This window comes from Brachycentrus maculatus, unplaced genomic scaffold (assembly GCF_059751285.1).
Source record: "Brachycentrus maculatus isolate JH-2025_06_01 unplaced genomic scaffold, ASM5975128v1 h1tg000242l, whole genome shotgun sequence".
In the NCBI taxonomy this organism is placed as follows: Eukaryota; Metazoa; Arthropoda; class Insecta; order Trichoptera; family Brachycentridae; genus Brachycentrus; species Brachycentrus maculatus.
In genome coordinates, this window is record NW_028280993.1 from 406,144 (window position 1) to 420,216 (window position 14,073).

Genomic DNA, 14,073 nt, shown 5'->3' on the forward strand with positions numbered 1-14,073 from the left:
CTTTGCGTCGTTTCACTTTGCGTTTTTTCGAAGTTGCGTCATTACTGAATTAATACTCATTTTCGCTGTGGGTCGTTGTTTTTTCGATTAGCGTTGTTTTATAAATACAGCATTTTGAGTGTGTCTTATTTTTGTGTTGTTTAATTTTGATAAATTTAACTTCTACAAAATCTGAATTGACAGCTGACCAGAAGCAAAGTTAAAGCTGTCTACACTATGTAGTTAAAACATTAGCTTCCGTTTATAATTCATGACCTGGATTGGTGCCTGAAGCGCAGGATTGATCAGCTTGCCTTCATGTAATTAACACATTGTTTACGGCGTGCACATACAATATTTGTGCATTTCAGAAACCTTCAGTTCCTTTAAAAAAAAAAATCTCATCTTAAACGTTCGATTTCTTGTCATATTTGTTTTTCTGTGTAGCGGACAGGTGTCACTATAATGCAAAAATGTTATCAACTTTTTCTGGTTTAAAAATATAATTAAATGTCATAACTCTTTTAATGCAATCTAATATTGCCTGCGCCAAAATACATTTCTTTAACAAAGTTCACCTTATCTAATGTGTTAACAATCAAGGTAACTAGCAAAATAATTCAGTGTCCTATGCTACATTGGGTGTATATAAGGTTTTTTTTAACCTCCATTCGTTTACGAGATACAAACATACATACATTACAAAATACATTGTAATAACAATAATTACAATACATAGGAGGAGAAAGAGATAGGAGAAAAAACAAAAACAATGATTATTCTTTTTTTTATCTCCTATTTCTATTGGATAAGGGTAAGAAGAAGTTATTTTTTTACAGAAACGTAATAAAATTTATAAGCAAAGAAAGTTAAGTTTTTTTTTTAAATATATTGTTGATGTGTATAATTTTCATAAGTTAAAACAGTGTAATAGAATAAAAAATATAAAATGATCAGATTTTATGATTACGATTCTAAATAGTCATCAAGCCATTTATCAAGGTCCAATTCATTAGAATCAGCAGGATTAAGAGATTTCTCTGGTGTGGGAGTGACTTCCAATACATTTTTCATAGGGCTGTTTCCTGAAAGAAGAGTTTTTAATACATAGTTATTTAGGTTATACAGATATTACGGAGGTCATTACCGTAGATAATGTGTTGACAAAACAGTTATATCTTGAAGCATGCTGCTTTTAACCTCTTGGATATATGGATAAACCTGAGGTACCACACAAAATGAGTCCCAAAGAAATCTGAACAAGGTAGCAGAAAACCCAATTATCAATAGCTCTTTTACAAATGTTTTTATTTATTTAATGATTTTATGGTTAATGCATTTTAATGTTATTTTATGAATAGGAATTTTCTTATTCGACTGTGAAACATGGCACCTTACAAAGGCTAAAACCAGCCGTGTGCTTAGCTTTGAGAATAGGTGTCTGCGAAGAATTTTAGTGACTTTGTGAGGAATGAAGAGATAAGGCGTAGGACGCATTATATCTTGGTCACAACTGTCATCAAGAAAAGGCGATTCAGTTGGCTAGGCCATGCACTCCGCATGCCTCCCAAGAGCCGCCATCAAGCTTGCCTCTTTTGCAAGGCATCAGGTTCGCCCCACCCAGGACGACCACTGCTGAAAATTCGTGTGCAGTTATCGCGGACCTGACCGGAGGATGCAAGGGAGCTGGCAGCCGACAGAGGAGCTTGGAGACAGTTTGTGGACTCCACATGTTCCACATGGGGAGCAGATATGGTTAAAGAAGAAGAAGATGGTTAATAGGAGAATGAAAGCAAAGTTCGTTTGACCAAACGAGGTATATGTTTTGATGTGTTTTTGCATTTTTAATCTTGTGGTTCTATGAAAGTTTTCATGGAGTGTGTAATGTATTGTAATTTGCGAATACCTGTAATTTTCACTGGTTCAGTATTGGTAAGTCCTAAAATTTCATCCAATTCATCATCATGGTCGAAGGTAGCTTTTTCCATTTTCTGTACCTCGACATCTACACTGGCTGGTTTATTAATAACTTCGTCTGGCTGTTCATTGGAACAATTTATTTTGTCGATATTTATTGAGGTTTCTGACGATTCCAGTTTAAAATCATCCACATTTATATTTTCATCTCTAACTAATTCTGCATCCGTTACGTTGTCCTTTGTGCCAGGTTTATTTTCATTTAAAGAACGTTTCTTGATAAGAGACTCGGTAATTTCTTTTTCCTGTTTTTCAATTGGCAAATTCCTCTTGAATTTGGCTAGATTTTTGTCCGCCGCGGCCGACATTCTGGCCACTTGTTCGCTCGAGAACATAGAAGGGTCTATTCTATTTCTTTCGTAAAACGGAATGCAAGAGAGCGCGGATGATACATAATTTAAATCTAAAGAAAATATGTCACTGTACTGCGATGATTTCTTCTGAGTTGTCCATGTTTTTTCATTCTTGAATTGAAAATGTCCACCCTGTGATATCGGCATGTGAAGAAGTTGCTACAAAAAAAACTTATTTTGTCAAAATCCAAATAATGTTTGATGTATTATAATGAAATCAATCAATATGTCACCTGAATACGGAACTATTTTAACACATTTCGGACGAGTTAGTTTTACACCTGTGGACCGCTGGCGACGGGATTTGATAATTATGTACATATTAGTTAAGACCTTAATCTCTTTAGATTGATACATAATATTCATTAAAAAACATTGAATATGTAATTCCTTCTTTTCTGACTTTTAAATGAGGCCAGCACAGAAGGTAGAAACGCCCTTCCCATCCTTAACCTGTTAACTGGGCGGGACGCATAAATACGTCCAACGCAAACAATATCGGGTATGGGAAGGACATATGAATACGTCCTTGAAATATGTTTATTATATTATATATGTGGAAGTATATTTATCGAACAACAAAGGTATTAGTCATCCACACATGTCTCGACATCAATTTAAGAGACGGAGTGAATCAGTATTCGCACCCCTTACAAGTTGCGTAATTGGACAGCGGACCGCCCGGTTAACAGGTTAAGCATCAATCGACCGAGCGGGTTAAAATACCTTTCCCGTCCTTAGTGTGTTAAATTGCATACAGTCAATTTCTTTTTTACACATTTATTGTGTTCTTTATGCTACCAATTTTGCTGTGCAGAAAGTTTTAATATTAAACAAATAGCTATTTAAACATTACGAACTACATATTCAAAAGAAAATAATACTAAATAATTGTCAGAAAACGCTTCCAATGTTTAATTGCCTCACCTGTAAACCTTCCCTACATGCATCTAGGATAGTTCAGTATACAGGTGATGAATATACTGTTCAATTTTGGAATAAATTGAAATATGAATATTTTCCTCACACTTGTCACATAGTCATCTATATCCTATCAAACATTTCATTGCTATATCCATGAATCTGGAGTACAGGATTAATTCCTGTTGTCATATAATCATGATCGAGTGAACACCGTGTCGCTTTCGGCAGATTGCCCTATGCACTAGCACTTGGGTGCAAAAGAAAATATTTATACGTAATGAAGAGTGCAGCTAACACAAATTAGAAACTTTTTCATTTGAGTTTCACTTAGTAAATACCACTATTTCTTAAAATCTATTGTGACACGTGTATCAATGCATTCCGGATCATTTTCAAACACCGTATGTGAAGCTAAATCTAAATTAAAAATAAGAAACAGCTCCTAACCCCTCTTCACCCTTTAATGTCCCAAGGACACAACTCTAAAATTTAGACTTAGCTTCACATACGGTGTTTGAAAATTATGCGGAATGCATCGAAACCCGTGTCAGAATAGATTTTAAGAAATAGTAGCAAAAATAATTTTAAAAATAGATGATTTTACCACAAAGTGACTGCCGAATCAATTAATGAAATTAGAAACTTTTTGAATCTTGAATTTCTGTTTTAATATTTATTTAAATATATATTTTTAAACTTGGTGACTTTGTTGCAGTGTTTAGACACAATGTGACAATGATTTTAAAAAATTGAATTATAACATACTTCGAAATCTGCTCCGTGTGTATTTTCCTCAACAATTTCATAATAATCATCGGGAAGCTCATAGTTCTTCCAATTACTTCTGATTTCTCTTTTAGCGTATGATTTACTAATGTTGTCGGTGATCACGATTTCATTATCTTTTTGATCTGCGAACGAGGGTGACGAATCTCTCTGCGGCTGGGGAGCAACTAGAAAGACAAAAAATAAAAGAACGCTTTATACTTCGTCCGTCTCCGTGGTGTAATGGTCAGCGTGTTTAGCTACCGCGCTGGAGGTCCCGGGTTCGTTTCCCAGGGGAGGGGGGAAATAAATCTTAGTGATTTTACACTGTAATATTTATTTAATATTACCCTGGACTGGTTCCTGAAGCGCAAGAGTGATCACCTTGCCTTCATGTAAGTAATGATCAAGATTACACTGCGGCAATTCGATGCAGTGCTCTATGCACCATTGAGTGCGGATAAGGGTTATAAGTAAGTAAGTATAAGTTAAAATTATAGTTTTTTTTATGAAAATTTAAAAAAAAAGTTTTAATTACCAGAGGTTTCGTTAGCAGATTTTGGAGCTGGTTTTTTTGGAGCATGTTTATCTTGCTGCTGAGCAGGCTTCTTTTGGTCATTAGCACCACTTTTAGCAGATTTATCTTGTTTTTTATGTGGATCTTTCCCTTTGTTTTGAAATCTGTAAAATAAATAATAATTAATTAGGCAAATTAGGGGGTGAGAATAAATATTAGTGAATTAACACTCTAATATTTATTTGATATCACCCTGGACTGGTCCCTGAAGTGCAGAAGTGATCACCTTGCCTTCAAATAATTACGATCAAGATAACATTGCGTCAATGCGATAAGGGTTAGAGAGAGAGGCAAATGAAAATAATAATTTGAAATTATTTATACTAGGTCTGTTTATTGATTGTCAAACCGCGTCATTGGTGGCATTTTTTTGTTGATTATTAAAAATTAAACACTTTTATAAAATTACTAAGAAGCACGATTAGTTAAAAAAAAGTTTTTGTGATCACCTGTCGGTGAAAACATCTGTAGTTTTCAAAACTAGTCGTGTGAAATGAAATAAAATTCAATTTGTGGTCTAATACAAACAAGTGTTTAATTTTTAATAATCTACATGTCATTCCACAAAGTTGATGTCAAATCAATAAATATTACCATTTTCTTGTCTTTACATTTAACAAAAACTTTTAACTCACATCAAAAGTTTAATACAACAATATATGTTTACGTGGCGTGGAATATGTCTGTTTTTTTGTGCCTAAAAACTATGATTTGTAGACAGCAATGATTTTATGTTACTATTTAAAGAAAGTGATTTTTTCACTCTAATATTTATTCAATATTACCCTGGACTGGACCTGAAGCAGAAGTTAGATCATCTTTCCTTCGTGAGTTCGATCAAGATAACACTGTGTTTGTATAATGCAGTGCCCTATGCACCATTGGGGTGCAGATAAGGGTTTGAATTGAATTTAAAGAAAACTGTTACAGAATCTCATTGAATGCTTGTCAAAGCTTACAGAGAGCGTGCCCTCAGTAAATCACAGAGCTATGAAATAATAAAATTTAAGTGGATAATTTTGACGGGAATAACAAAGAATGTGAAAGACAAAAAAGAATATCTGAAAATGCCAAATTGCAAGCATTGTTGGATGAGATTGATGCTCAAATGCAACAACTTGCGGATCAATTAAATGTGAGATGAGAAGCCGTCTCTATACATTTGGAAGCCATATTGTTTTGAGGATATATTAATCAAGAAAATAATTATTTAATTAATTAAAAGTCTTATACTCTATAACAAATAAATGAAACAAAGATGGCTACCACTATTTTTTTTTTAAAAAGGCAATTTGTGTTGCCACAAACAGTGCCTGCTTGCGTTACTTTTTTATTGAGTTACTATGTCCAAGTACATACATCGCTCACTCCTTTCAAGAACGTCATAAATCAAAAGTCGTGAATTTTCAGTTATGCATGTTTTCGAAATGCCCAAAAAATGATTTATATTCCAGCAAAAGAGGCATATTTTTAACTTAACATTTACCCGCTACAGGGCAAAAAGTGTTGTTTTTGTATTTTGAAGATAAGGTATTGTTTAATTTTTTTAAAAATAAACCAGTTATTTTTTAAAGGGAGAAAAAACCTTCAGGTTTAACCTAAAAAGATCTGTTGCACAGTAAAAAGTTCAATAAGTGGCTTGATATTTATTTGTAATAAATTGTATTATATTTTTAAACTTTAAAAATGTTCTCCTGAAAAATCACGTTTTTTGATTTATGACGTTCTTGAAAGGAGTGAGCGACATGTCCTATACACTTAATGTCCAAGTGACTATGACATCTGGATTATGCATCACCGCTAATCATGGCCCTACTAGGCTTCAACTTTAAAAGTTTTATAGCCTACACCTACTCATGAATGGATTTACTCTTTACGTTTAAAGTTACTATAATTTCTTGTTATTCATAATTGAAAATTCTAGGCAAAAACGCTCGCATACTTGCGTTACTTATTCAAACATCCTCCTTTTATTGTGGTTTCTCAGCTATGCCACAAATTCGCAAAAAAATCACAGAACTCCATTTGTTCCACCAATGATGGATGGCTTCAATATATTTATTTCATTTCACACACTAAATAAAGTTATTAAAGATTTACTTACTTTTTATTCCTTGATTTTACTTCTGCCTTATCCATTTTATGTATATTTATTCAATTGATAAAAAGATATGAAATTCAATGAACGGACCAACAAAGCGTATACATTTGTATAACCTCAAAATGAGTTGAAAGTTAAAGTGACAGTTGACAGCTGCCAAATACGAAATTATTGCCATGCGCCATTTCATAAGTAGGTAGGTACCGAAACAATGGATATTTTATAATAAAAATTATTTATTTACCTTGGCGTAAGAATGGTAAATAATAATAAAAATATTTTATAAACTGCATTTTTAGCGGTATAAGTAATTGTAAATGATAAAGTTGCAAGTAATGAATAAAAAATCCTGTAAATCGGACTACAAAAATTTATAAAATTAAATTTTTAAAAAAATTATCTAATTTCCTAAGGGGGTCAAGATACATAAAAGTGCCTTTTCATTATTATATTTCTTAAATGCTACCCTTGACTGGTGCCTGAAACGCAAATCTGTTCACATCGCTTTCAAATTAACGATCAAGATGTGTCGATGCGATGCCGTGCCCTATGCATGATTGGGTGTAAATAATGGTTACAAAAATAATAATAATTTTTTAGGTAGGTGTCAGGTTGTGGTCCCGTGGTTAGTATCGCTGACTCTTGGGTTAGAGTTTCTGGGTTCGAACCCACTCTACCTTTTTGGGCATTTCGAATACAAAATTTCCCCCTCTCTCCTTGGTCTCCTTTTCTTTGACCTCCATTTGTCAAACGCCCTTACTACATGTTGGACTTGGGCCCGATTGATAACGCATGTGATTAATATATTGTGTAGGTATAAGAACGTGAAATTTTGTACTGATATGTCTTGGTGGAACAGCGTTTTATGAAATATGGATAAAATAACAACTACATATATAGTTTTTTCCACATATATTTTATTTTACCAGTGACCAGGTTTCGTCGTTACCGACATCATCATAAGTCTAATAATATATTTTTTTAAATGTCTACTACAAAGATAATACGTGTAATATAAAAATATTGTTATATTTTTATATAAATAAAAATATATTGTACATGAAAACAAAAAAAGAGTATTATTTTATTATTAAAAAATATGCTCACCCTTTTTTTTTATTGATTTGGCGTTTAATTTGTAGAACTCCATTTAAATTTATTTTTAAATATCAAAATCAAACAGATTCAAAAGATTTCTTAGAGTCTACTAAATTGTATTTTATTATTAAAAACACAAAAAATAAAAACAGCGCTAATTGCTTTGTCTTGTTATTGCATTATCAAACTTATGTGAAATAACAAACTCTAAAAAATCAGTGTTGGATTTTAATATTAAAAAAAAAAAATTGTTTACTTACCGTAAATAATAAGAACATCTCAATATTTGAGATTCAGTTGTGTCGCGATTGTTTTCCCGTCATGCGCGTAGCATTTTCTTGTTAAATATTGTAGTAGGAAAAACAATTTGTTAGTCTGGGGAAAACTCCTTGTCAGTTGCACTCGCTCCGCGGGAAATCGAGTGCGTTGTTTCAGTTGATAATAAATAAAACAAACGTCACATTCACCAGATTAAAACACCATTCAAAACGGAAATTATACATATTTTTAAAATGTTGTGTTACCAAAATATTATTACTAGTATATCTACAAAGTGAAATTCGAATGTTGTATTGGAGAGACGCTTTAAATATGAAATAAACAAGGAGTATTATGAATATTAAGTATCAATAAATGGATCAGAGTCGTGCCTGATATTTATGCACTTTTGTGGTTAAAATATAATTTCCACTGTGTCTCGAGAAAAGTGGGTTTGTCGTGAGCTTACTAGCGGTTGCAAATTGTATTGCAGCGATTTGACAGTTGTCGTAATAAGCTAACAGCTCGCAGACTGCGGGTACAGCAAGATAGAAATTTAGATGCTTATCAGCTGTGAATAAAATCGTGTTAGATATTTTTATTGTAGTATTGGGTGCCGTATTATCATCTCCATGCGTTATCGATCGGTTTACCCCTAGACTAGTAAGGGAGGGGAAAGAGTGCGGACTTTCAGCGTCTCTATCACTGCACCGGCGGTCGAACAACCGTCGGAAAGGGGAGGAAATAAAAGGATTTCAGAAGCGGATTGCGACGGTGAAGGTATGTAGAAAAAGCCCCATTGTTTGTTTATGATTCGCGTCGAGTGCTCGCATGCATGCATGCATTGTGCACGTGGAAGCTTTATGATCAATAAAACCGTCTGCTCTCGAGAGGTTCTTACAAGTGGGTAGGTCTGACTTCCTGATGAATGGGCTAACGAACTGACTTTTAAGAAAATGTAATAATGCTTAAAATGATCGAGTTCCTGGAGCTGCTGTTGGTGTTGAATCAGAGGAGGGATATTTTGGAAATGTTTGGAATTCGTATTATATCTGGCTAATTACACGAAGCGTTCAGTTCCTTTGATAAATATACATATTATGGGAACGCGGTTTAGAGATGAAAAATGCGATGATTCATTGCATTTTTCGAGTTTATATTTATTCATCGCTAGTATTAAGATCACGTCATGCGTAACTCCTAAATATCTTAATGCTTCCATAAATTATTTTCATATAAAGCATACATATTTAGAATTTTAATTGAAAGCTTTTGAAGAATGTTGTTTGCATATTTGCGTTTGAACTTATCTTATATTGAGATGTCAAAATTTAAAAATAACTCCTAAGTGGAGAAACCCAGATTTGTGAACAAGTATTTGGACACACTCAAAATGTTGTGAATTAATACATAATTTATGAAACAAGCACTCGTATAATGTACCCTCGCTATAGCAAGACCCAAAGAGAATATATTATGTTATATTTGATTGTAAATGTGTGTATGATTAATATTATATTAATTTTAAGAGCTAGGCTCTTGTATATCTAGCATCTTCCATCGCCCGCTGTCCCAAGCCAGGCTTATACTACACGGCGCTTGTTTTCTTTTAACTTTACCACATAACTCCTTGGTCTTCCTAGATTCCTCTATATTTTCCTCTCTATTCCTGGAGTGATAGGGTCATCGTACCGCTGGATGTGTTAGATAAATATAAATTAATGAATAAATGTACATAGGTTGGTACGTAACAGATAAAATGCCAGATTTATTATGCATTACTCAACAGCACCAATCAACCTGAAGCTATCCATCCATCCATATTTGGATGGTAATTATCGTAAGCTTTGATCTACCGATCCATGAACATTTTCTTGCGATAATATTGCAAATTTCCTTTTTAGACTCGATGTTTGGTTTGGTTTATCTAGTTGTCAGATGATATCTGTAGGTGCGAGGTAAACGATCGTGATTCCAAAACGTGGAAGGTTTAGGAGATATAAAAACATTTTTTTTACAAATTTTCGCTGACAGCTTTTTGAAAGAAAACTTAATTTTCTTTTTCTTTTTTGATTTGCCTCAATGGATAGGGCAATGCATCGGATCGACACGATATACCGTCAATTACATAACGAATTATGAATTTGTTGGTGCTAAGGCGCTTTTTTAATTTGACATCAATTTGCTTTGTGGGAAAACATGATGGTTTAAATATAAAAATAAAACACTTGTATAAGACCATTTTTAGTGTATTTTTTAGAAGACTAGTTTCGAAAACATCTGTAGTTCTCGAAACGAGTCGTGTTTATATCAATAAACTCTTAAACAGGTGTTTCATCATTATATTTAAGTCCTGTCGCGTTTGTGTGTTGTAAATTTGAAACAGGACTCGGACTTCTTCGGTAAAAATCTGGCTTAAAAGATTTAAACAACCACTAAATAACAAATTTTTGTCATAGCTTTGTTTTTTATTTCCTCTAAACTTTGTTATGTAATATTAAATTACTGTATTTAATAGACGTTCGTAAATAAATGAAATAAAATTGAAAATATACGAGTACATAAAGGCAAGGTGTCCTACACTTCAGATTTTTGGTATAAAAGTAGAATTTATTTGATGGAATACAGATGGCGTCAATCAAGGAGCTCAGGGTGAACGACGGTGCGGATTTATGGAAAAGGAACTGGAAGAGGAATATTATGTAGGAAAAGAGGAATAGCAGTACATAATGGTAAGGGCTGCATATCCATACTCGTATCAGTTTGTGCGGCTTGCACAATGCTAATTACACGTCCCTTGACGAATTTATGAATAAATCTAATATTTGAAGATATAAAATGATTATTTTTATAAATGAGATTTTTAAAAGAATTGTTACTATTAAAAGTGAGAAATTGTATTAAGGACGGTAAATATATTTTATTGTATATGAGTACGTGTTTATTTTCTCGACATTTTTATAATTCGTAATCTACGCGTTGCAGCTTCATATGCATATTTGCATTGCACAAACTCCATAGTTAAGTAAACAGAAAATATTATACTACTGTAACACGAGCTATGCTATTTACAGACATGCATATTTATGTAAAAAGGACACTATAATTTATTAGATAATGAAATAAAACCGAGTGAAAAATCTTCTTTCTTGAAGAAAATAAGTGTTCATATAATTTATATCTCCGCATTTTCCATTTTGATAAATTCTCTCTCTAACCCTTATCTGCACCCCAATGGTGCATAGGGCACTGCATCATATAAACGCAGTGTTATCTTGATCGTAAACACATGAATGAAAGGTGATCAGCCCTCAGCTTCAGGTACAAGTCCAGGGTAATGCTGAATAAATATTAGAGTGAAAAAATCACTTATATTTATTTGAGCCCCCTGGGAATCGAACCCGGGACCTCCAGAACGGTAGCCGAGCGTATTATTCTGTTTTAAAATCATCGAAATATGCAGTTTTCTTATATTTGATTCGAGTTTTTACTATTTATTTATTATTACATATCGCTCACTCCTTTCAAGAACGTCATAAATCAAAAATCGTCAATTTTCAGTTGTGCATGGTTTTCGGAATGCCCAGAAAATGTACTATATCCCAGAAAAAGTGCCATATTTTAAACTTAATATTTACCCGATACAGGACAGAAAGTGTTGTTTTTGCATTTTGAAGAAAAGGTATGTTTTAATTTTTTTTAATATTCTAAATATTTTTCAAATGGAGAAAAAACCTTCAGGTTTTACCTAAAAAGATCCGTTGCACAGTAAAAAATTCAATAAGTGGCTTGATATTTATTTTTAATACATTGTGTTATATTTTTAAACTTTAAAAACGTTCTCCTAAAAAATCAAGTTTTTTGATTTATGACGTTCTTAAAAGGAGTAGGCGATATGTTAATAAAAATCGTTTATATTTTTTTATTGATTAGACGTATGAAGGCGTCTCTAAATGAACAAATAGTATGTAAACCGATTGACACAAGAAAATAAATATGTTGATAAGAAAAATAGAACAAGTTAATTTTTTTATAGAAATACCATCAAAAGATAACCTAAAATGATTATTTCAGATAAACAATACGACACATAATTTTTCTTATTTACGGCGGGATAATGAATAGTCCACGACTTTATTTTCTTTAAACCCAGGTAATATTTGACGTGATTGAATTATTTGCTTAAAATACCGTTTTAGTATTGAAAAAAATAAGTTTTCTTCGAAATAAATATATGGTTTTGAAAAGTAAAGAGTTATCGAAAGGCAAGAAGAAATTTTATTTTAAAAAAATGTATAAAAAAAAAACAAATTCTAATTTGTATTCTAAAAAAAATAAAAAATAAAAAATGTGCGCGGAGACTCGTCCGCCCCCTCGCGTAGCCGTTCGTTTACTGAATTGTATGTTTGCGAGTATCGCCTTATTATTTTTAAACCCTTATCCGCACCGGCTGGTGCATAGGGCACTGGATCATGTAAACGCAGTGTTATCCTGATCGTTAACACACGAAGGAAAGGTGATCAGCCCTCCGCTTCAGGTACCAGTCCAGGGTAATATTGAATAAACATTAGAGTGAATAATCGCTTGTATTTATTCAACCCCCCCCTGGGAATCGAACCCGAGACTTTCAGTACGGTAGCCGAGCGCGCTGACCATTACACTACGGAGGCGGACAATAATAAATATAATATTTTTTGACATCTCATCAAAGATGAAGAAGAGTATGGAAGTCTTGGCATTTACGGGGCTGACGACCGTCATAGGCTGGTTTAAGTGATCACTTTACACACGTGTAACATTCACCAATTCTACGCGATGTTGACAACCACACTACTCAAATTCTTGGAGGTTCTATATATCGAAGTCATACAGGAGAAAGTGACCAAGTGCATTGTTTTACAAATACGTGATCATTGACTATTTGATATCTTACTAGCTTAATATTGCCCTGAAAAAATCCCAAACCATTTTAAACTTGGAGGTATAATATATTGACTTGTTAAAAATGACTAACTGCATTGGTGTTTATTTTCTTGCCAAGTAAAAGTGACTTAAGTAGCCCTCCTGAACATTTTACGTTTTGATACTTGGTCACTTTCTCCTGTACGACTACGATATATATATATGAACCAATTTTTAAACATTATTCTTGAATCACTAATTTGTGATTGGAGATAATCCAGATTTTGTGAACAAGTATTTGGACACACTCAAAATGTTGTAAATAATAAATATATAATAACCATATCCGCTCCCTAGGTGGAGCATATGGAGTCCACAAACTGTCTCCAGGCTTTTCTGTCGGCTGCCAGCTCCCTTGCATCCTCCCAAGTCAGATCCGCGTCCCGAAGTTCTGACGAGAACTGCCGATAAATATAGCTGGTGTTTATAATTTAAAATGAGATTTCCCTGTTAATGGCAGGACAAGCGGGAACAATGTTCAGCATCACTTCTCAATGGGCGTGTTGATGTTGATCTCGTTGGTGTTATGTTTTTGCAGGTAATTTTGACGCAACGCTTTCACAGTTCACGGCGAATGTCCGCAGCTTCCATCTCGCGGTACTATTTCTGAATTTCATAAATAAACCGTGTGTTTTTTTCCGCCATGAGATGCGTATTGGGCGCGTAGTATGCGAGAGATGTTTGTTAGGTTAGTTTAGATCAAAGAATCTGTTGAAGAGATTTACGAAGTCGGAAATAGCCGGTGTGGCGACATGGCGAAAATAAATAGTTCTCGTACCAACTTTATGGTATGAAAATCAAGAAAAAAGAGTGATATAAAAGAATGCGTTGCAAGTGATTCAATAGGTAATGCCTTCGAAAAACTTTCAGACGTAATGATATGTAGTAGTAAACCTAGCACAAAGGAACAAAGTAATATATTACCCTATTTTTTTGACATCTCATCAAAGATGAGAGAAGAATATGGAAGTCTGGGCATTTACGGGGCTGACGACAGTCATAGGCTGGTTTAAGTGATCACTTTACACACTTGTAGCATTCACCAATTCTACCCATTATTGACAACCACAATACTCAAA

At 33.6% G+C, this 14,073-nt stretch overlaps 2 protein-coding genes across 2 annotated transcripts in view; one reads left to right on the top strand and one right to left on the bottom strand.

Annotated features, from left to right (window-relative positions):
• Window positions 1-750: 750 nt before the first annotated feature.
• On the bottom strand, window positions 751-6,812 carry Aven (Apoptosis and caspase activation inhibitor). The gene is made up of 5 exons (XM_088265118.1): window positions 6,680-6,812; window positions 4,537-4,679; window positions 3,999-4,186; window positions 1,886-2,468; window positions 751-1,064 (listed from the first exon to the last, which is right to left on the bottom strand). Exons 1-5 carry the CDS (start codon window positions 6,712-6,714, stop codon window positions 946-948), a joined length of 1,068 nt encoding a protein of 355 aa, XP_088121244.1. The 5' UTR covers window positions 6,715-6,812; the 3' UTR covers window positions 751-945.
• Window positions 6,813-8,101: 1,289 nt separating this feature from the next.
• Window positions 8,102-14,073, top strand: part of DAAM (disheveled-associated activator of morphogenesis-like protein) — a 221,026-nt gene continuing 215,054 nt past the window's right edge. The window contains exon 1 of the mRNA XM_088265074.1: window positions 8,102-8,812. The gene's annotated coding sequence lies outside the window, so the exon portion shown is untranslated. The remainder of the gene's footprint in view (window positions 8,813-14,073) is intronic.